The sequence below is a fragment of the Cottoperca gobio genome, chromosome 10 (assembly GCF_900634415.1).
Source record: "Cottoperca gobio chromosome 10, fCotGob3.1, whole genome shotgun sequence".
Classification (NCBI taxonomy): Eukaryota; Metazoa; Chordata; class Actinopteri; order Perciformes; family Bovichtidae; genus Cottoperca; species Cottoperca gobio.
Window position 1 is genome coordinate 11,747,256 of NC_041364.1, and position 23,918 is coordinate 11,771,173.

Consider the following 23,918-nt stretch of genomic DNA (forward strand, 5'->3'; position numbering starts at 1 on the left):
GAGTAAGAAAAGTGTGGAGGCTCTTAAGGACTACCAGGAATCCTCCACTAGAAAGATCGGAAGCAGAGAGAGGAATCGGTTTAATGCACAGCCTGCTACAAAAACAACAATCAGCTGTGAGAGCAGATTTTTAATCCTTCATTTTTCCACTCAGTGAGCAACCAAAACATTTCAAGCATTTTTTCTGTCTGAGAAGACGCACAACTGAAGTAAGTAGCCTATACGAGTTTTCCCCTTAAATATTCACTATGTTGTTTCTGTAGGTTAATAAGTAGCCTATAGTAGTCCTATAAACTGTAATGTGTGTGTGTGTATGTGTGTAACCTGGCGGTATGAAGCGGCAGCATGACGAACCGGCAGCAGTAACTCACACGTGGCATGAAACTGAGACTTTTACGTTAGATGCAAAAGGCACTCTGTACACAGACTGTAACATATTAAAGCTGCTAATATGTGTAGCCTTATGGAGAGAAAGTCTTACTTTTCGGGCGTTCACAGAGAGGGAGAAAGTGTCAACAGAAACCACATAATGAGTAGTAACCAGAGAGTTTCGGTAGTGTTCATTCAAACGACTGCTGCTTCAGGGAGATCTGTGTTTATCTTTCAGTGACGGGTAAACTATCAACTTCTGTCATTATGCTCATCTTGTGAGCATATAATAAGCACATGGCTAATTAGAAACATATTTTATTACTCTGTAATTTAAATGGCAAGTTTGGGTTAGATAATATATGTTCCCTTCATTTAATTGAAAAAACAAAACTTTTATGATTCGATTTAAATCATTAAAACAACTTTAAAGTCAACATTGCCTGTAACAATATTACGTGTGTTGAGTTACATGCAGAGTAAGGTGGTAATGATTACAATGGTTTAACCAGTGGTTTGTTACCCAGCACTATTATAACTACAGTCCTTTGATTTCTGCCTCTTTCTGCCTCCTTCACTGTCACCTGTAGGCAGGTGTGGTATCATGGGGAACAGGTGGTCTTTTTGTGCGTGTCGGGCAGCACAAAAACGCGGCAGCAGACTTACTCCGTGACGGGTAATAGCTGTCTATTCAGCGGCCGTTCCGGTAACCGGACCCCGGGCTGAGGTCATGCCCGCGGAGAGACAGCTGCTCGCCAGCCGGGCAGCCTCTTTTTTGGACTCCTCGGGGAACAGAGGCTCCTAGGGCGCGTGGTTTATTTTCTTGGAAACTTGTGAGGATAAAGAGTTTGCCCTGCGGTCCTTTATGTCCGGCAGAGGTTGATAAACACGGCTGGTCAAGGTCAGAAACATCCCCGCGGGGAAAAAAGCATGGTTGGATGGGAGCATCAACAGAAAGACTTGAAACAAAGCAGGACACGTGATGACTTAAATATGTGATGGTCAAGTCACATTTTAACACAGAAGCAGCAGAACATGTTGTTTGAAAAACTCATAATAATAATAATAATCCAAAATTAATATCTCATTTAATACCCAAACTCTACTTAGCCATAACAGTGGAGTTAGTCATGGCAACATTGCATCAGCTGCTGGTGCTCAGGTATTTCAGGAAGCAGCTTGTGTGTGTTTCAATATGCACACACACACACACACACACACACACACACACACACACACACACACAGACACACGCTTCACAATGTTTTATGACAATGGCTCACAACTGCCTGCCAACCCAAAAGAGTATTTGCCTTTTTGTGTTTTAGCTTGTTTGCAAGTCTTTGCTGTGTGTTCCTTCTAGTCTGTAATGACAACAATGAAGTTTCAAAGGAACGGCTGCCATATCAAGTAACACAAAACTGGCGGGAAACCAGAAGTAGAGAAGGGGGGGGGGGGGGGGCAGATGGTTGTCTTACATCACATGGTGATTATAACTTTAGCTGAAATACACACTAATGAGCAACTGACACCTTTCTTACACACGCTCTGTTGGCGCAACACCAAGTAGCTATCACTCCGTGTTGCATTTATAATTTTGTCGCCCAAGCAATGAGTGTGTGTGTATTGTGTGTTGCAGCCATAGCTAAGCAAATCCAATCCATGTGACAGTAGCCTCTATACTTAGGCCTTTAAAATACTGTGTCTGTTCATGTTTGAAAGACTGGTCAGTCTGTCCGTTCTGTAGCATTAACACAAACAAATTACTTTTAAGCAAGGTTTCGGTCAAAGACCTTATTCAAGGCAAGAAGCAAGTGAATGCAGCAGTACAAAAGCTTCAAAGGACATCCCTTGATTAGCCTTAATGCAGAACACTCAGTTGAACTTGTGTGGCTAAACATCAAGGGAAACACTAAGCACATAAAATATAAAAAAAATACACAACAAGAAAGAATACGCAACAGTAGAGATAAATGCTATGTAAACATCAGACTTCAGACATCTTCAAACACAGAGCATATAGACTATATTATAGTTTATTAACAGCCAAAGACTAATGTAGAAATCCTCATTAGCACCCAGTGGTTGATCATTGTTTTACCTCTACACTGTTTTGAGACTAGTTCTGCATTTCTCTAAAATGTTAAACAAAGACATGATTGTATCTTTTAGTGTGTTGGTCAGACAGAGGGGTCGTGGGGAGGATTAATGGTGCTCAAAGTGACACAAAGCTGGCACTAAACTGCATAGTTGTGTAATTAAAATGCAGATGTCATGTTTTTGGACCACCGGCCTTTAAAGTCATGGTATTACTAGAAATAGTTTAGGATACATTGAAGTGATTGCACTGTTAATATTAAAGATATTCAATCAGGGTGGCATGATCAATTTACTGCAGTTTTGCATCTTTGCTATTTGTTACATTTTTATGCTACCGTTTGCAGCGGTTGCTCCTGATGCATCTTCTTTGGCTCGTTCAGGCATCTTTAGCAGGTTGTTGGAGTTATCAAACCCGAAAAAGGAGCGCCGTAATAGCCACGTGGTTACAGTGCATGCCATGTAACAGCACCGTTGGATTCCAGTCTATGGGCCTTTGTTGCATGTCATACCGCTATCGCTCTCTCTGACCATTTCTCCACTGTCATCTGTCAAATAAAGGCGAAAAGTTAATGTCCATTAAAAAAAACAAAACAACAAATGCTCTTTTCAGTGATAGACAAATAGGTTGCTTTTTCATAAATGTGTAACTTGACAGTAGGAGTTAGTTTAAAACTTGCCCACTACATCCTCTCCTCTTGGTTATTTTCAACATCACTAGATGTTTACAAGTAAAGGTTATGTTTTGACATCAACAATCCTCTGATATCCTGTCACTGAGTAAGAAAACTCAAAACTTGATATATGATATTATAGATAAGAGAAGGGGGCCTACGGTAATGATGGTGTCATGATACAGGTAGGATACTTTCTGCAAAAAACGCTTTTCTAGGTACACAAAGACAATCATATGATATGATACGTAATTGAAGAGGAAGATTTACCCCAATCATTCAGATTTCAGGTAGCCATATGTGAAGGAAAAATCTTAATGAGCAGAGTACTGGAAACCAAAAGAAGCTGCAGGAGACCGAAGTGATGTCTTACGTTGAAGGTGTATTTGATCTTATACAAGGAGAACAGATAATGAACAGTACAAGGTCTACAGAGATGCAGTCACATTGTCTGCCACCATCAATTCTCCCAACCAGCTCAACTCCCAACTCTCCCTCGATATTTATCCTTAACAAGGCGCTCCATCAATTGTTTACCTAAAGATGGATCACCTCGATGGCTCCTCAAACCCGAGTCAACACTTTCTAAGTAAGAGTCATAGCATCGTCTGATTTAAGGCGCGCTGACCCTGATTCTCTGGAGACTGTTCTATCTCCCTGACCTCGTCAGTCTGCATACACTGGGACCATCTTACCTCTTATCTTGCAGCTGTGGGCCAACAGCTCCGGTAAAAGATCAGCTATATGTTTTGGAGAGATAACATGACCAGAAAAAGATGTTAGTGTTTGACCTAAGGCCTACTCAAGTATCCCCCAAAATGAGAAGGATAGTCTAGGATCAAACTATGTAAAGAGTCTAAGGCTTTAATATATATTTTATTTGATGTACTTGACTTACCACCATACACTGGGGAAAGACTTTCAGCATCATATTGATATTGACATTTATTTCCATTAGAGCTGCAAATATTAGACAATTAATTGATTTGTTGCTCAGCAAGGATCTTATTATTTGACACATTTGACCAATAGTTTTCAGACTTCTTTCATATTATTTTCTAATAATTTCGATTTTCAATAATTGATTCATTGTTTGAGTAAAAATGCCAATAGTTTGACAGTTCCATCTTCTCCAATGTGAGTATTTGTGAATGTGCTTTTTATTTGTTATTATAATTATTATAGTATAATTGAATTTTCTGGAGTTTGTTTGAATTGTTAGTTTTCCTTTTCGGCTATAGTCTCACCCCTGATTTTAGACACCAATAGGCAACAAGTTAGCCAATTTGCTATCTATACACTCTTGTGGTTTAATTAACAGGTTAATTAGTGTATTAAGCATTTACCAGACTGAGTGAATGAGCACCGCCTCACTCTGTCACCTCGCTTGAGAGTTGTGTGAGCACTAAAGGGGTTTTCAGCATGGGGTGTCAGTTACACAGAAAACCCCCTTTTCAAGCTCTCTTTTTAGCACAAAGGCGGTTCAGTGTGCTATGGATAATCACATTACATGCACGCCTCACGAGCACATACACAGACTCATGGACACACGCAGAGACAAATCTGTCCCATTAGATCCTTCTGACTTCTCCCATGCAACACACACACACACACAAACATGCTGAAGAGATGCCCTCATTAGGAACTACTTTGTATTTCCTGTTTGAGGCCTTGACTTGCAGCCCCCCCAACCCCCCTCTCTTCAAATCAAGTAGTTGAGACTTTTCCTCCCTCTGTTCCTTTCCACTACTTCTCTGGTTCCCGCCAAATAAAATAGCTGTTTATATTTGGATCTTTTTTCATGCTTGTGTGTGTGTGTGTGTGTGTGTGTGTGTGTGTGTGTGTGTGTGTGTGTGTGTGTGTGTGTGTGTGTTGGATCCTATACAGTCTATGCTTTGATCATGTCGGGGGGCGGTCGTGACTTGATTCTGTGTGTTGGTCACTATTGTCCCAGGTTACAGTGACCGATGACCTGTCCTATGTGTGTGTGTGGGTGTGTGCGTGTGTGCGTGTGCGTGTGTGTGTGAGTGTGAGTGTGTACTATACACACTTGGTAATTTATCTATCAACGTGGTCGGTGTGTGTTATTTGTTTACATAAAAGCTGCCTCACCACTCACTTTTGACCCATTAATCCAAGTGAGAAAAACCCCCAAACTAAACTGTGGTTACATGCTGTTGAAAGACTGCTTGAATCCTTTTAAAATGCTATCCCTATTTCCAGAACAAAAGCAGACACATCGAGCGCTCAGCATTGTTTCCTCTGTTCAAAATCAAGAGTGAAATAGCTGCTCTGTTGGCAGCCCAGTGGGAGGATTTCTGAGGACAATGCACTGCAAGGTGTCAAGTACCCAACAGGGATTTACAAAACAATGACTGGTCACATTAGGCAAACTGAGAGAAAAAAGTCCTGTCTTGTGGGGCTCTATCAGGTCTCCCCAGTGAAGTAAACATAATGAAATATCACAGATTATTTTTATTATTTATTATTTTGTGGAAGTCAATAGAGAGAAAGAAGATGCCATTTTGTAAATCCTTTCTCTGTACTAGTGATCAATATGTGGAACTTCTCACTCAAAATGTACCTTTTAAACTCAAGTTGGATCAACTTACCTTGAATGCTTTTCGTTTAGTTAAAAATAGCTTAGAAAAATGTGAATGCTTGCTTCTTACATTTATATGATAGTTGATTAAATATATTTGTATTTTTTACTGTTGGACGTACAAAACAAGACAATTGAAGACGTCCTTTTGAGTTCTGGGAACTTGTGAAGGACATTTTTTACAATCAACTAACACTAATGGATTGATCAAGAAAATAATAAGTAGCTTGATCAATAATGAAGAAAAATCCTTAGTTGCAGCTCTAGTTTGCACATATTCTCATGTTGAGCTTTGGGCTGTTTTTATATATGTTCTTGTCGAGTTTTGTCATTTGTATAGAGGCTGATCAAGAGACATGATGTGCTATGTGGCAGTGGTCCATTTTATATTCTTGTTCCTGTAAAATAATTGACCCACTGACATGGCCTTACATCTCAAAATGATGGTTCTAAATTAAACTAAATGTCACCTCTCGTCCATCACAGAGCAGCAGCGATGGCGCCCTCTCTCCTCCAGGCGTACAGGAGGCGCTGGTGGATGGCGGTGACGGCGGTGCTTGAAAACCTGCTGTGTTCGGCTGTGCTGCTGGGATGGGGCTCCCTGCTCATCATGCTGAAAAGACAAGGCTTCTACTCCCACCTGTGCTCAGGTAATATCAGCAGCTCTCCATCACTTAACCCTAAATGTTGTTTCAGCTCCCAAAACATACTCAACGATGTTTTATCACCTTGATACTTCATGATTTCTAATTTTATGAGACTTGCTCATAAATGTGATTTTGAACTGATGACGCATTTAAGCATTACATACATGTTATATTCTCTATAGATAGTGTGCAAACACGTGACAAAACTGTGTGACGTATGTGTGCGACGCCATGTTGGATGATATACAAATCAACAATGGCGTCTAAAGCGAACAACAACAGCAATACAACTCCGACTTCTTCAAAGTATTGTGACTCTCTGGAGTCCTCTGCAAAGGCAAGATTCAGAGGAAAAAGTCCAAATTTGCGGCCGTGACCCGTACACGCTAAAGCCGTCGGATTATATTGCGGATTTAGATTCATTACCGCCGATTGAATATCCGGATATTGTGAACTACCTTGTGCTACAAACGTCGTGGGCAACCAACGCACAAATGAAGACATACAAGAGCTTAGATGCTTATAATGTCTTTGTTTCTGGCTCGGTTGGTAGTCTCCTTACCAAACCAGTGAAAGATGACAGGGTGCTCGTCCATGCCCGTGTAAATCACTCTCAAAGAGCTCGAGATACACCGCTCAAGCCGTGGTTTGTGAGTGAGAATATGATTGTATGGCTGGATTAAGCGAAGCATGTTCTCACATTGGTGCTTTGCTTTTCGCAAGTGAAGTAGTCTCAAGAATAAGCCAAACAAAAACATGCACAGAAGAAAAGAGCAAATGGCTGCCATCACATGTAAAGAAAGTGCCTTATTTACCAGTCAGCGATGTGGAGAAGTAAGGTCTTACAGTGTTTGGGTATATCATAAGCACAAATGTTTAACGTAAACATTGAAAACATAGCTTTAGCATGAGCTCTTACCAGATATAAAGTGGACGCCACACACACGGGTGAATTGTGCTTTTTCTTCTGTTAAATCCTCACGATTTATGTGGCTAAACCAGCTTACGGCGTTCGGTAGACAGCAATTCATCCCTCTTTTGTGGATCGTTGTTTTTGATGATTTTAGGAAATCTAAAGAACCATTTCTCTGGGTCACGAGTAGCGTTATGACCACAAGTATACACTTCGCACAAGGTTGGCATTTTCTTTCAATCTTAGACGTTTAAATACAAAGAAAATTACGAACCCTTGCAGCAACTCACACGTGATTGGTCGCAGTCTTGGTTGTGTATTCCGTATTCCACACGATCTATATCTGTGCTTGGTGTTGACAGTTATTTGTATGCAGCACTTAACATCCCAATTCCCAAATTATACTGTTTCTCTTACTGAAGTTTTGTACTGGTTAGTTTTTTGTGGTCTAATTGATCTAAAACATAAGTAATGTCACCGTGTAGGATACCATACTGAACATTTCTTTGCTCACAAAGGACTTTGGCAATCCCACATGAGTATATATTTGTTACCCCATATGACTTTTAAAACATGACATTTTGTCGTATTTAGTGTTACATCGTAGCTTTATGCTCATTTCTATATTTTGACAACTTTATCAAATGTGTATATAACAAAGGAAAGGCTACTTTTCTGCATATGTGGCTTTTAGAAAAGAGAAAAAAATAGTTCATTTTGCAATCATCAGTTATATTTTTTACGCACACTACCTAGAGTACCTGTGTGACCCTAAATAATGAGGAAGTGTAGCCAATGCCAACAGTGGTTTTCAACCTTTATGACTGATGCTTGTGGCCCCTCAGTTTTGAAGCAAGGGTCTATTTGCGACACTGATTGCATGTGTCTAGCAGCTGTGACAAATTATTTTAAGAGGCATGAGAGAGACAATTCTTCCAATAAATTACTTCCAACAAAGGGCAAGGATTAGAGAAAAGTCTGGGGAAAAAATAATTGTATACAGCAAATCTGCTCCCTGACCCTAAGGGTTAACATCTTAATCGTCTCTTGACTCATGACTCCAAATGTTTTTTATTGGTCTTTCTCTAACCATTTCCCTCTCTTATCTCTTCCCCACAGAGAATGACTCTGCGATCGTGTCTTTGGATAACGCCTCCACCAGTGAGGTGGAGGAGTGGGTGAGCTGTGTGGACCAGGAGGAGATGCTGAATCTGGGCTTCACCATTGGTTCCTTCTTGCTCAGTGCCACCACCCTGCCACTCGGTATCTTGATGGACAAATTTGGGCCACGCCCAATTCGACTGGTGGGCAGGTAAAGGTTTTAAAAATAATTACAAACATGCCACATTTTTCTGCCAGGGGTTGACATGTTAAAGCATTTTTTAATGTTTAGTATAATTCACATTAAAGATAAAGATTTGGTTTATGAAAACTTGTTGAATTTGTCATTTGGACTACTGAAAGTCAATTCCTCAAATACTAGAGATAATAGTAAAAAAAAAAAAAAAGCAGATAGTTCTCATTCCCAAAGTGGTTCCTCAGTATGTGACTCAATACATGTAGGTGTGGCAGAGTGTGTGTGTGTGTGTGTGTGTGTGTGTGTGTGTGTGTGTGTGTGTGTTTGTGTGTGTGTGTGTGTGTGTTGTTTGTATAGTAAGTAGTAAAACTCTCTTTCTCATTGGGTGTGGACACATGTGAACTTTAGAGAATAAAGAGGGACTGCCAGTCTGCAGAGTAAAATGTTAAAGACATAATCTTTCTCATTCACTGTTTCAGCAACTATGAAATTGAGTAGCCAAAAAAACGCTTAAAAAAGAGATCAAAGTTGATTTTAAAAAAAAGGGTGATCGAGAAGTTTATCTGCAGCTGCAGGCAGTTAAACCACTGACAGTTTCAGTCTTTGGCAGATAACCAACGACTTAACTGCTGTTTTTTGAATTGTACTTTAAATGTGTTTATCTTATGATCCAGGTATATCAACAGCAGTTAGTTATCCTGTGGTGTTTCTTTCATGGGAGTTTCTATACTTGTTGCATTATTAGTAACAAACACTAATATTATTTAAATGTGACTTTCAGCATGATAAGATGTGAAATGTACAAATGTAAAATGTCCTTGTTCTTTTCACAGTTCGTGTTTTGGTCTGTCCTGTGTTATAATGGCCGTGTCTTCTTACGACCCTCATCGTGAGTACAAACACAAACACATGCATGTGCCACATATCAATTAATCTACTGCAAAATGTGACGTTAGAAATCTATAGATCTGTTGCAGTTGTCTTCCAGTTTAAGTTGAGTGACCAACCACCCGTGGTCATGATTTACCTAAAGATTACAAGCTGTTTGTCTGGAAGAGCAACATTCTGCATGCTTACACATTTTTACTGAGGATTTGTTCACTTACCCATATTATACAACACACTCACAGCTGAGACAAGAAGGGCTTAGTATAGAGCACCTAAATATACAACAAAATTAAAACTAAATAAATGTAATAAATGGTGCCATTTATGTCTCCATAGGTCCAATGATGAAAGGCATTATAACATATCCGTTGTTAGTTTTCAGTTTTACTTTATTTCAATTAAAGATAAAATAAGATTTAAAGAAAATGACAATAAGGTGTAAGATAAGATGATATAGCACTATATAGTAACTATATAAGTGTAATGAGAAGAAGGAATGAGATCAGGTTCTAAACACAGTGGCTCAGCTGGTAATAAATACACACCAGGAAATGCCTGTGTGCTACCTAAAAATGCAATAAGACAATCAGTGTCAATGTTACACTTTTGGTGGACGAGGTGGAAGACATGTCCTTCAATCTAATTGAAAGGAGTTGATTTTGGCTCTTCTCTTCTCTTCTCTTCTCTTCTCTTCTCTTCTCTTCTCTTCTCTTCTCTTCTCTTCTCTTCTCTTCTCTTCTCTTCTCTTCTATGTTTCGTTTTATTTTCTTTGCAGTTCTGTCAGCGCTAATTTTTTTGGCTCTCTCCCTGAATGGCTTTGGAGGCATCTGCCTGACCTTCACCTCACTCACGGTAAGACACAAAAAAAAGAATTTTCATACAACAGATTGTGATAATTAGATAATCAGTAGCACATTCTTTCAAACTAGGATTGGATTGTGTTCGGGAGCTTTGTTGTGTTTTATGCAAACCACATATTGAATTGGACGGTCATCTAATGCTGCCATTGCTTTTACACTACGTACTGTATGTGTGTCTCTGACCAACTCCAAAAATGTTGTGTCTTATATTTATAGTGTATTTAGAGCTGTCTAATGACAGCCATGACAAAGGCAAGGGAACAGCTGTTCAAGATACAACTGTCTTCAGGTTAAGAAAATAAACCACATAAAAATCATTCAATGTTTTAAATAATCATGTCAGATTCTGAGCCAAAAGGAAACAAGTCAATTTCTCTCGCCCTCCATCTGTCAATGTCTGATTTGCTAAACATACAAACCAGAGCAAGTGAGAAATTGAAACAAGGCCGTCTCTTAAATCAATTTTTATTCATCACATACAAGTATGTAGAGTGAAAGGTTGTGTCAACCTTCAAGGCAGTGCACAATAACAGTATAGATAGATTATAAATAGTTAAATTAACAAAAATACCATCTAAAAATATACCAGAATGAGCAAAATATACAAATTATACCAACATATACAAAGTACAAAACATGTTAAAAAGTGAAAAGTGAAGTGAAAAGTGCACATAAAGTGGCAACTGTATATAAATAAATTGTAGTTGTCAGCATCATGTTTAGTATGCCAATTTGGCACCAACATGAGCCTTTCTTTCTTTCTTTCTTTCTTTCTTTCTTTCTTTCTTTCTTTCTTTCTTTCTTTCTTTCTTTCTTTCCATATTATAGCTCTAAAAGTCTGCTGTGGTTACATAACTCATATTCTGAGAAAGAACAAATTTGTGTTCCTGGAACAAATGAGCAGAACAGTTTTGGTAGCTGAGAGTCTCAGCGTGGTCGGGGCCTCTATTTGTCTCAGCTGAGGAAACAGTGTGTGCTGTGACTGGGAGCTGTGTTTGTTTACATGCACGTCAGGCATGTGTGTTTGCGTGTGATGTGTCAGCTGGTACCAACATTATCAAGTGTGTTTTATTGTTGTCGCTGCCTCCTGTGTCATGGCAAGTATTCCGGTATGTGAGTGTGTGTGCGTGCATGTTAACAGTGTTTCCGTCAGAGCTGCATATGACTTCTCCCAGATGGAAAGTCTCCCAGTTGTGTTTCCACCAATAACGGCTTGCAGTTAAACACACACCCCCCAAAGCTCGGCCCCTGCACCTCTATTCAAAACACTGAAGGCCACACTTTCTCTTCTCTCCTCTGTGCCCTCTCACTTCCTTCCTTTGTTCTTTTCCTCCCGCTCTTGCCTGTTTCTCTTTTCTGCCCAGCAGTCTGTAGAAAATCAATACAGGACCTTTTCAACTCTGCATGACTGTGCACACATGTGAATATACACGTGTGTGCATGGTTATATACACACTGGAGACGAACATGAAACATATGTTTATATAACGAAGCTGCGTATGGACAGATGACCCTCTCTTATGACTTTACCCCTGTAGCCTCGCTCTGTTGAAAAGAAAAGCACGGCTCTCTGTCTGTGGCTCAAATTAAATAAACATTCTGCACCTTTCAACTGTGCCCGTACATCTCACTGAAAACTGCTGACAATGGGAATAAACAGCTGACATGGCTGTTTAACAAAAGGAAAACATAAAATAAGTTTGTTTATCATCCAAGTCAGGGATGTGACGAGCATTGGTGCAAGGTGATTGTTAGCACAATTGCACAAAGTATGTTCGTTTTTTAATGGCAGCAACAAGCAGCATCTTGTTGGTGGTGAGTCATTACAGACTCATGCTGTGCAACCACATTGTTTAACTAAATGTATTTCAAATTCTTGTAGAGATCCCAAATTACCAAATACCAAAATGTCAGGCTGGATTGGGCTCTCACAAACTGTGATGGACTCTTTGTACGCCCTTCGTGCTGGCGCCAGCCAAGGCCGGTGGCATTATATTTTCGGGTTGTCTATCTCTCCGTCTGTACGTACGTCCCATCCTCGTAAATGATATCTCAGGAACACACTCAGGACTTGGACTCAATGGTAAACTGATTAGATTGGCCATATCTCAGGAATTAATACGCTTATTATGACCATTTCACACAAATGTCTATCAGGATGAAATTATGAAGTGATGACATTTTGGACAGACACGGATGTGAACTGCAACTTCACTGTTTGGCGGAGGCATACAACCACGAGCCGGTAGTTCTAGTTTTCTTTTTGCTGTTTTGTGATGTTTTACACATCAAATGATTCATCTTTTTTTTCACAGAGATAATTGAGAGATTAGTTGCAGCCCTGTTTAGAATGGGATTTTAATTACCTTAAAACTTATAGGGAAATTAAGGAGGACATGGCATGGTGAGGGGTTATTAGTTCATAGTTAAGAACATCTAAAGTTTTACACACTGGATTATATGTTTTATAGATATTGACTCATAGATTTCAGGTAGTGCTTTTCTTGAGCAAGCACGAAAAGACACACAAAGTGAGGAACCCAGGCAATGTAAATACACATCTATTTTGTTTATTATTATTATTATTATTATTATTATTATTATTATTATTATTATTATTATTATGCATGGCTGGTGTTTGGCCACTAACACGCACTGGTCCATTGGAAACACACACACACACGCACACACACGCACGCACGCACGCACACACACACACACACACACACACACACACACACACACGCACACACGCACACACACACACACACACACTTGAGTAATGTTCAACTCCCCCTTCTCTCTGTCCCTGTCTGACCTCTGTGTCTCTCTTTTCATCTTAAATTGGGTTGGGTGTACCAGCATTGACTGACCTCCACACCGTTGTTGTTGTTGTTGTTGTTGCGCTGAAGAGCGAATGACGGCAGAGTACAAGGACACACACACACACAGACACACACACACACACACACACACACACACACACACACACACACACACACACACACACACACACACATCCCATCATGATTTAAATCATGCGCTACTATAAAGCGCATGATTTAATCAAAGGACCAAAGTCAAGGACAAGGACAATCTCTGTTATTGTATAAGGAAATAACTTTCCATTGCCAGTTACCCATAATGAGGGAATAACTTTGTGATATAGAGATGATTATATGATTTGATACAATAGCACATGACAATTTATAATATACAGTAATAAAATATATGTTCAAATTATCTGGTGTGGTGGAAAATGACAGTTTAAGCATTCATCATCTTTTCTTAATCCAGCACAAAACACAGATCCTGATATCATAACATAAAACCTTTATCTTAAAGGAAAGATTTGAACATTGTTGATGAAATAATCTACCTGTTTGACCTTGATCAAGGTCTCCTCCTTGCCCCACAGACTCCATTTGCACTTGTGTTATGGACACATTTTACGATGTGTGTAGTAATAATAATACATCAAGTCATGTTGCAAACAAAAGCATAAAATTGGCAGAGAAATATAAATTCCTCAGAAGGAGCCAATGAATTACAGCAAATATGCCAAAGGGGTTTACTTAAAGGAGCAGTGATGGACATTTCAAACGAATGAGTCAAACAGCAGCAGTTCAGCTGAGCGATTTATTATGTGGACAAAATTACTCAAATTGCCCTTTTCAAAAACCTGTAAATGTTTAGTTTGTGACCGTTTTATTACAGGAGTTCAACATGTTATTGTGTGCTTTTTTAAGTGTATGGAGGAAAAAACATAAGTAAGTAAAAACTAGACAAAAAATAATAATAATAATAATAAGATTCACCTCTCATTGTGCTAAATAGTCCATACAATTCTAATTTCCATACACAGAGATCAGAGCCTGTGATGCAGACACAGTGTAGGTGTAAGTGATTTTCTGTTTAACAGGAATGACACTAAAAGGTGTTTAACTTGATGAAGGTTTGAGGTTTGCCCTATGACTCAATTTGGCGGTGTCTTCTTCTTTCACTACGATATTAAAAACTCATCTGAAAAAAACTAACCTTTGGTAAACGTCCAACCGCACCGATTAACATGTACAAACACACCCCTGTGGTTTACTAGTGACGTCCTGGTTCCCACATACTTATCTACCATTAATAGTGCATGTTAACTATGTACGGTATGACAGTACGGTGAGTAAGTCACATTGGCAATGAAGGAATGAGGACAGTTTTCCTGCACTTACTGTAACATATGTAAGATTTCCCTTCAACAGCATTGGGGCCTGTCTGATCACATGCTAGTGGGAAAAGTGTTGTTCCTCGCTGCTAGTTACAAGAGCTGTCAGTCTTCCACATGCTAACTTTGGTCTCAGCTAGCAGAGAGAGGCTTCTTTTAAATGTCCTCTACAAATAGAGCCCATTACTGAGAATTTGGTATGATTCTTGGAAGGATGCTTTGGGTAAACCACAAAGAAACTAGTCAAGAGCGAGAGTCAAACGTCGTGGTTTAAGGCTTTAATACAGGGCAGCTGAACCACCATCATCTTTACATTAGACTACTATTTTCTATGTTATATAAGTGTAGCTGCAGCTGGACATGAGTACTGTGCTGACGCTGTGAGGAATAAGGGTTTAATCCAATCTATGAACAGGGAGAAAGGGCTGCAGAGAATTGAGGTGGAGAGAAGAAGCCGGTGTTAATCAGCTGTGGTTTAGTGTTTCCTGCTGGGATCTCCACAGAGAGAGCGGCTGCAGCTGCGGCTTGGGGAGATCAGTCAAACCAAAAAGAAATTCCTCCCACTACCTCTCTTTTTCGCTATTCCTATCCTGGCTCATTTTCATACACAGCTCTCCTTCTTTCTCCTTCTCCTGTTCCCTTTTATTCCACTTTGTCATCCCGTATTCTGCCTCTCCTCCACACGTTCAGAACTGCATCAACATTTCAGTGCTCATTAAGCTACTATTTGGCCTGTTCTCTCAGTGATTAAGGTCTTAATTAAACTCAGTGCCAAAGTCTTACAACACCCAAGTAAGTGAGCACAGCAGGAGTAGAGAATGAACCGATTAGTCTTGACAAGCGAACAGCCAAAGCTCCATTTGTGTGTGACTCCCTGACTCCCTAACACCGGTTGACCCTCGCGTTGCCTCCATACTGTCACGTGTTTCTGTCGTTAGCGTTAGCATACAGAACATGTGCTGCAAGGCCCTGTTAGAAATATGTATTTTATGAGAACTGCCAGGACACAAGGGGTGGGAATTCCGCCTACTGCTGGCACATGCACTCACATATGCTAACACACATTTGACATTTTTTCCTTTGCTTTCTGCCTCACTCACGAATCTCTAAAACAAACTACTATATTTCTGAAAGCAAACATCAGTTAGCTGACATCTCACATGGCTAAAAACATCTTTGCTTTAACATTTGTAAGAGATGCAAACTCCTCTGTGTGCTCAGAGGGCCCTCTCGTCTACATTCCTCAAACCTCCGCAGCCAGAGAGTGCAACGCTGTACATCTCATGGTCACAGTCGGATCGTGAAGTATTTCAATTCTCAGAAGCACTGAAGGAGGAAGGGTGTACCCTGGGATGTTTTTCCCATCTCGCTCTGATAGTCGGGCTCTCTTTAGAACATCCTCAGGAAAGCTTTTTTTTCCTGTTTACCTGCCAACCTGAGATGTCCCTGTTGGGAAATAACCTTTCTTGGAAGTATTTTCTTGGAAGTTGTTTCATAGTTTCTGGTCCTCCAGACATTAGTGTCCTGGGGACTTCGTGGTCAAGATGCATACCATGTACCATGCCTCTTTCCCCCTGTTTTCATTCATTCATTACGTTTTTCATTAAGTTGCTACAACGGAATAATAGTTTTTAGAGCATCATTGTCGCTGTGTTCCCAATTTCCTAACTCTGAATTGAAATCATTTGGTCCCGCCTCAGTGAGATCAGTGAGGATAGCGCACACTGTGGAAGACAAAAAAGGGACTCTGACACTACGCGGTGAACTCTGACCCAGCGGGGAGATTAGGTGACGCCAGCAGAAGTTTGGAAAAACCTAGTCAGTGTTGAGAGAATAGTAAGCTTGTCCAAAAATCCTATACATGTGATTTTATAATCGTGATTGACCCATTTAAAAACTCTAATCAAAGGACACTGAGTGTGCTGGCAGCACAATAGGTCATTGTTACATTGTTAAGCTTCTTACTACTGTAAATAGGTCGACCTAATATATGATGTGTTAGTGCCTGGTGCCCACCACCTTGTTCCCTTTGCTGTGTGTCCTGAGTGCCCCAACTCTGGGTTCACCAAGCCCTCAGAAGTTCATAGAGAGCTGGCTATAGATCAGCTTCCTAATTTTTAATCCCAACTGAAAGAATTTGTTGAAAAATCTAAAGAATAGAGACGGTGGAAGGCTGTCTAAGTATAGCTTAGTCTGTGTTTGATCTATAGGGTCACTCCGGACACAATCTGGGTCATGACTTTGTTTCTTGTTCCCTCACGACATGGAAACTAATATTTTTTTAATGAGTCTGCTATGTGAGGAGAGAGAAGTGTGACTGGGTGCAAACTCAGGAGGCAATTCAGTGTCTTGAATAAGAGGAACTCCACTCCGTCCTGCTCACACAAAGCATCTGTCTGCCCTCTGCTGGTCAAAATGACATACTACATCTTGATTAAACCACAGTTTCAAGTCAGGACAGCCCGTGTCACATACGGGCATGATGTATGTCACATTGGCGAGGTGTGGGTGAACATGTTTGATTGGTGCAATAACTGACATCTATTGTCCCTGCAGCTGCCCAACATGTTTGGTTCTCTGAGCTCCACCATCATGTCTCTGATGATTGGTTCCTACGCCTCCTCTGCTGTCACCTTCCCTGGAGTCAAGGTAAATTACAAGGCCTATGTTAACAGAAAATGGCCACTAAGATTGCCACATAAATCATGTATCAACTGCTAAAGTCAAAGGGAAAGGGGTCTCTCATAGGGATGAACCCACATATATCGAATAGCCTGACTGCAGCTCCCCTCTACAGATTGTTTAAATGTACGCTACATTCACACGTTCACCATAAGGGTACGAGGTGATAATATGAGTGTTGTGTTTACAGCTAGTCCTGTCACTCACAAGAGGCCAAAACATTACAAAAAAAACCAAACACAACAAAAAAGACACTTTAAAAGCAAGTGTAAGTTGATTAAAAAAAGATAATAACCCTCTTCCTCACCCTCTCTTTTCCTCCAAGCTGATCTACGACACAGGCGTGTCCTTCCAGGTGATCATGTGGATGTGGGCAAGTCTTGCCGGGTTAGTCTTTTTCAACTGTTTCCTCAACTGGCCCACAGAAGGCTTCCCTACACCTGACGAGGTAGACTACAGGTCAGTGTGTCCGCCGGCCTGTTGTTTCATCTCTTAGAGACACCAAGGCACAAGAGTGTTCATCAGAAATAGCTGCTTCACTACAAACTTCAATGTGTGTGTGTGTGTGTGTGTGTTTATTTATAACAGTAAGATCCTCACACTGCAAGAGCTGCCTGCATCTGACCAGAAGGTTGTTGGAGAGAGACTGAGCCTGAGCCAGAAGAATGGAGACGTCGGACACTACAAAGAGAAACTTCCTAATGGACCTGACTCTGATCCTGCACCCAGTAAGTCAATAAACACACAAACAACTATTATGTTCTCCTCCATTTACTTTATATCAGTGCCTCCCAGGCTGTGGTCAAATATTATTATTTTTTGCTTAGGTGAGTGAAATGGAAGTATCTAACAGCCATGACAGGGTACACTTGCACCACCCTTTTCAAAAGGAAAGAAAAAAATGCTATCCCACAATTCCTTGCGGCAGCACTAAGGCAGACCCAAGTCAATAACGTTTGCTGTTAGATAATTGCATGTATACAGTATGTATCCTAGTGTAAGTGTAGTTCTCTAAGCACAACAGTTGCCTTTTTCTAAATCTGAATTCTCCTTCACATCTTTCCTTGACGTCATGACGTTTTCCATGGAGGTCAAAGAAAGGTAATTAGGATAAGACATAAGAAATCATTTTTTTGACTATTCGACGGCAGTCTTCTCAGCTTGTGTGCCCAAAACTATGTTGACATCACAGGTTGCATACGTCAACAAGAAGGGCTTAGAAACTTTTGTTTTGTTTTACAGAAATGACCTTTTACTACTTGTCTATCCTGTTTATGATCTTGTGACTCCTGATATATCTTTTGACTTCACAAGAGATATATGGGGAGCAGAAAGGAAGGGGGTTCCCATCGACCTCTCATACTGCATGTATATAAAAATAAATAAATGTACTTACATCTCCTCCTCTCTCAGAATCTCCTTCCTTCCGACAGTCTGTGTTCTCTCCCATCTTCCTGTGGAGTCTGGTTACAATGGGGATGTCCCAGTTGAGGATCATCTTCTTCATGGGGGCGATGAACAAAATGCTGGAGTTTATGGTCTCCCACGGTGAAGAGCATCGTGAGTGTCAAACCTTCAACCACATTCCCAGCAAAGAGTTTTTTTTATTTGTTAAGAACATCTAGAAGTTACTGACAGTGAGGGTCTTTGTTTTTATATTTCAGCATTAGATCAGCTTGTGATTGAGACAGAAGAGAAAGGTGAGTAGTGTAATAGCTTTACATTTGTATAACTTTGCTGGCATATCTTTTCATTTTCTTCCTACTTAATTGAATTGAATTTGTTCTTCTTCAGTGAGTTTCTACTCGTCCATCTTCGGCACGCTGCAGCTGCTGTGCCTGGCCACGTGTCCTCTGATTGGATACATCATGGACTGGAAGATGAAGGATTGTGAAGAGGAGAAGACCGTCTCCCCAAGCACAGAAAAGAGGTACATTTATTATGATTTGATACAATAGTCCCATTGAGATTAAGAATCTCTTTTTTGAAGGTAGACCTGCACAAGACAGGCAGCAGCATAAACAAAAACACAGCTAGAGACATAAAACACAAAAGTAACCAAATATCAACTAACTCACATTTCAAGAGTCAGTTTTGTACCCTGGTAAACTTTTAAATATTGACATCTTAAGGAATCTGCCTTTAATTATTTCCTTTTCAAAGCATCTAAAGAGATCAATACATGAAGTTTCAAGTCTTTGTAACTTGAGCTGTAGGTTGAGCTGAGGGTATGAGTATTCTAAACCCGACTTGGTCTATTTTGTTTGAAGTAATCAGATATGAAACAAGAAATAAATCAATGTTGTCAACAATAATATTAAAACACCTCTCTGTCTGTGCCCCATCAGGCAGAGCAGTATACCCATGAGAGACCGTAAGATCCAGAAAGTGACCAACGCCATGAGGGCCTTCATTCTCACCAACATGCTGCTGCTTGCTTTCGGATGTTGCTGCCTCATAGACAACCTGCCTCTACAGGTAGCGCACACACTTGCACACATGAGACCATGGATGGATTACTGAACGGGCCTACCGGGCACAGGCCCAGGGGCCCAAAGTGTCAGGGGCCCCCCTGGCCTTCATCTTTTTGGAATGTCACTCAAAGAGACACGTACCAACCACAAAGATATACAAAATGTACAACAAAGAGAAACAAAACCAGGAAAGAATAAAAAGTCCCAATGCTCAGATCCATTGATTGTGTTGCTTCGTTTCTGTTTCTCCTGCTCAGATCCTGACTTTCATCCTCCACACGATGGTCCGAGGCTTCATCCACTCTTGCTGCGGAGGCCTTTATGCTGCTGTGTGAGTAATTCACCCACCACATCACCCGCAGCTCTGTTTAACACATTCACATCTTAGAAGAAATTGTAAAACATAACCTTAGGGTGTAATGTTTCACAAAATGAATACCTATGTCACAAATCGTTCAAAAGTGGCGTCATGATATTTTTTCAACAAAGTAAAAATATGGAGTAACATGCCTTTGTTTTCTAGTTCATTATTAAGATAATAAACATTCATATTTATAACAGTATGATATTTAAGACTTGGCCCATTTAGAGTAGTTTTCCCAGCACCAAACATAAAGCAGCACTTTACAGTGTGATAAAAGCAACCAGATGTCGTGACACAGGGGATGCTGCATTATGTGTGTTCAACCACACCACGGCAACTTTTCAACATATTCTTTTAACAAAATGTACAAACTGTTCGATAGTCTGGTCTTTAACAATGCATTAGATATCATGAGATATGATACAGGATTTAGAGTAGTGCATATAAATATATTTACTGTTGTGATGGTTTTACATCATGGCATTTCTGCCATCATAAGTTTGTACCACAGAAGCTAATTTTTTTAATACTGTTTTATGTTCTAATTTTGAGCTCATTTCATTTGGTGTTTGAAACTTTTGGTAACCACCTGTATCTCTTCCACAGATACCCGTCCAACCACTTTGGCACTCTGACAGGCCTCCAGTCCATGATCAGCGCTGTGATCGCTCTGCTGCAGCAGCCGCTCTTCATCGCCATGGTTGGACCACTGAAAGGAGACCCCTACTGGGTGAGGACGCACTCATCTCTAACTCCATAGACTGGCAGCTAGTGACAAAATAAACTCTGCCACTCACCAGGAACTGTATGACTGTAACTGTAACTTTTCATCCTTCAGATCAACCTTGGCCTGCTCCTCTTCTCATTGGCTGGCTTCCTGTTACCGGGTTACCTGTTCTACCACCGCAGACAGCTGCTGAGGGAAAAGGACGCCAGAGACAAGCGGGCGGCCGGACAGGAGCTGCAGGCGCTCAACGACAACGGGATCAACGGCCACAAACCTCACAGCAACGGCCTTGCAGCTGTGGAGGCTTAGAGCGACACGACAGAGCGGAGGGGGCATTGTAGGATTTATTTTTGTATGTGCCTTCAAAATGAGCACCAGAAATCTACACATCCATATATATATATTGTTTGGATATTTCAAGTGTTTTTCGAGAGAAAATAGGATTCCTCATGTTTTGTTATGAGTCAGAGTTAGACTTCAAGTTCCTTGTGATTTTGGGACAAGATGTGTCATCATCATTTGTTTATTTATTTTGGTCATATAAGTGTCAAAGAGCCAAATTAGTGTGATTTAAAGCCATAGATTTCACTCTCAAGCACACGCAAAGAAACATGCACCCACCCTGTGTATGGTGTGTCAGACTGCGGATATCACAGTACTTGAAATTCTGTTATATAGTTTTCAAAAACTTCTATTAATCATCACAATCCTTGCTAACACCAAAGAACAGCTTAAAAATATTAGGAAAGTTGCACTCTCTACTTCAGTATTGTTTTAAAAGTGCGTAACGAAGCAAACTTTTAGTTTATTGTGCTGTTTCTACTGTAATCCCTCCGGCAAAAGCTATAAATATGTTTCTTTAAAACAAAGCATAAAAGAAATCAAGGAACATTTAAAGGATCTGAACATCTGAATACCAGACTTCTGGTACGTATAAATAAGTGTCTGAGGTATTTTCAGAGATATTCACACACACACACACACACACACACACACACACACACACACACACACACACACACACACACGTAAACGCACAGATAGGCTGGTTGTAGAGACACCATATCTACCTCCTCTGTTTCCTTTTTCTTTAATCGTCTCTCTGCAACCGACTCCTCTGTCCATCAATGTTTTGTTTTTTTTCTAATTAGGAACTATTAATTCTTTTAAATACCCAAAATGATTCATTTAATCATTACATAATTTTTCATTGTACATTTATGTTCATGAGATATTGCTAAATCAGCCCTTGCATTTCTGGAATTTTTTATATGTAGGCAATAATATTTTTTTATAAACAGGAAAAATATGTTTTTTGGAAAATTCACAAGGAAAAATATGACTGACTTCTGACATACGTGTGTCAATGTTATGAATCACTTTTTACTGCTTTATGCACAGAAATTAACTAGTGTGTGTATAAAATATGTATTTAAGTGTATTTTTATACTCTAGCTGCAGTAGCATTAAAAAGGGAAGCGTTTGTTTCAGTATACGTTTTTTTGTAGTGTGCGGATTATAAATTAAGCTCAGATGATTGACTGTGTATTCTGCTTTTGCTGTTTTTTTTTGCTTATTTTTGTAAACAAACCTCCATCATAATTGCTTTTTTAAAATATAACGGAGGTGTGTCTTGTATTTTATTGCGTATTCTGCTTGCTTTACTATATATGAGTGTGTACAGCACGTTAACTGATGGCTGAGTAGAATGGTTGTGGTTAAACAAGTTTTTTAAATATGATTTATTTTTGCTTAGATGCTCAAAGTCACATTAAAAGGACATCGTTTCAGCCAGCTGCAGATAAATATATATTATTCCAAAGTGACAAAATGTCTCTGTACATATTTGTTCTGCACACAGCAACAGTATAGTGTAGATTTGTTGAATCAGCTGTATTATTTAGCATTTTTTTACTCAATTAATTTCAGTGTGAAATTAGTAGATTCTCTCTCGTCTGTTGCATTTCTTTCCTGCGTTTTCCTTCGTACATAAAATGTTTTAAGCGGCTTGAATGCTCTCTCGCCATGAAGGAGATTGTGTTTTGTTTCAACTCTGTGCCTATTCTACCATCTTGCCTTTAATGCAACAGATATGAATGTAAGATTAAGATTCTGCTAAACAATACTCTGTAAACCAAAGCCATGTGTGGCGACTGTTAGCAAAACTCTTAACAGCAATGCCTTACAACACAATGCATTAGTTCTGCGGTAAATGCCAGTTTGATTTTAGTTTTGTCACAGGTGTTGATTCAGCTTGATGGTCATTTTGGAGGTTGTACTTTGTGTTATGTATAAATAATGTTGTGTGCGTTACAATCAGTGTTGGTGAGATTTTTCAGTTTGGCTTGTGTCATCACTTTCCTCTTGTGCAGTACTTTGTGAAGTTTAAAAACAAATGCACCATCAAGTTGCCTCAACAGTCACTAAGAAATGAGTCAGACAACCGTAGTTGCTGCCTGAATTGTTGTGTTAAAGTTTAATCAACACCTCTGATAATCTCTGCAAAAAAAACATCCTTTGCTTTGTATGTATTTTAAGACCACCATGGCTTATCTTATCTTCTCTCTTTACCCTTGGGGTTGAAGTGTTGGTATGCCTGCTAAATGTACACCTTTCTTTCCTTAAATCACTATATCCAGCTTCTGCATTTGATAAACAAATAAATGAATGAATGTAAACATATTTGCTATCCATGTAAATGATTCTTTCACAGCAACAAAGTGACTCGGCATCAGCCGATCATATCATCTAACAGAGACACAAGCAAAGATAATAACCAAAGTTTATTTGATTTTGGCATTATGGTCAAAAGATATCACAACAAAATCAAAGAGGGACATTCATACGGTGCCTGCTCAGTCATCCATAACATCAGCATCTTTCTGCCTCTGACACTGTTCTGTAACGTTTCTTTCCACCCTCTCACACATCCACTGCGCTGCTGCTCCTTTCTCTCACACATCCACTGCGCTGCTGCTCCTTTCTCACACACATCCACACATCCACTGCGCTGCTGCTCCTTTCTCACACACATCCACTGCGCTGCTGCTCCTTTCTCACACACATCCACTGCGCTGCTGCTCCTTTCTCACACACATCCACTGCGCT

At 40.0% G+C, this 23,918-nt stretch overlaps 1 protein-coding gene across 1 annotated transcript; it reads left to right on the top strand.

Annotated features, from left to right (window-relative positions):
- slc43a1a (solute carrier family 43 member 1a) lies at window positions 1–23,492 on the top strand. The gene is made up of 15 exons (XM_029441675.1): window positions 1–209; window positions 6,229–6,392; window positions 8,422–8,614; window positions 9,433–9,488; window positions 10,263–10,339; window positions 17,120–17,212; window positions 17,571–17,704; window positions 17,834–17,973; window positions 18,659–18,805; window positions 18,910–18,945; window positions 19,040–19,175; window positions 19,594–19,723; window positions 19,977–20,050; window positions 20,690–20,813; window positions 20,922–23,492. The coding sequence occupies exons 2-15, from the start codon at window positions 6,239–6,241 to the stop codon at window positions 21,117–21,119; spliced, it is 1,692 nt and encodes a 563-aa protein (XP_029297535.1). The 5' UTR covers window positions 1–209; window positions 6,229–6,238; the 3' UTR covers window positions 21,120–23,492.
- Window positions 23,493–23,918: the final 426 nt, after the last annotated feature.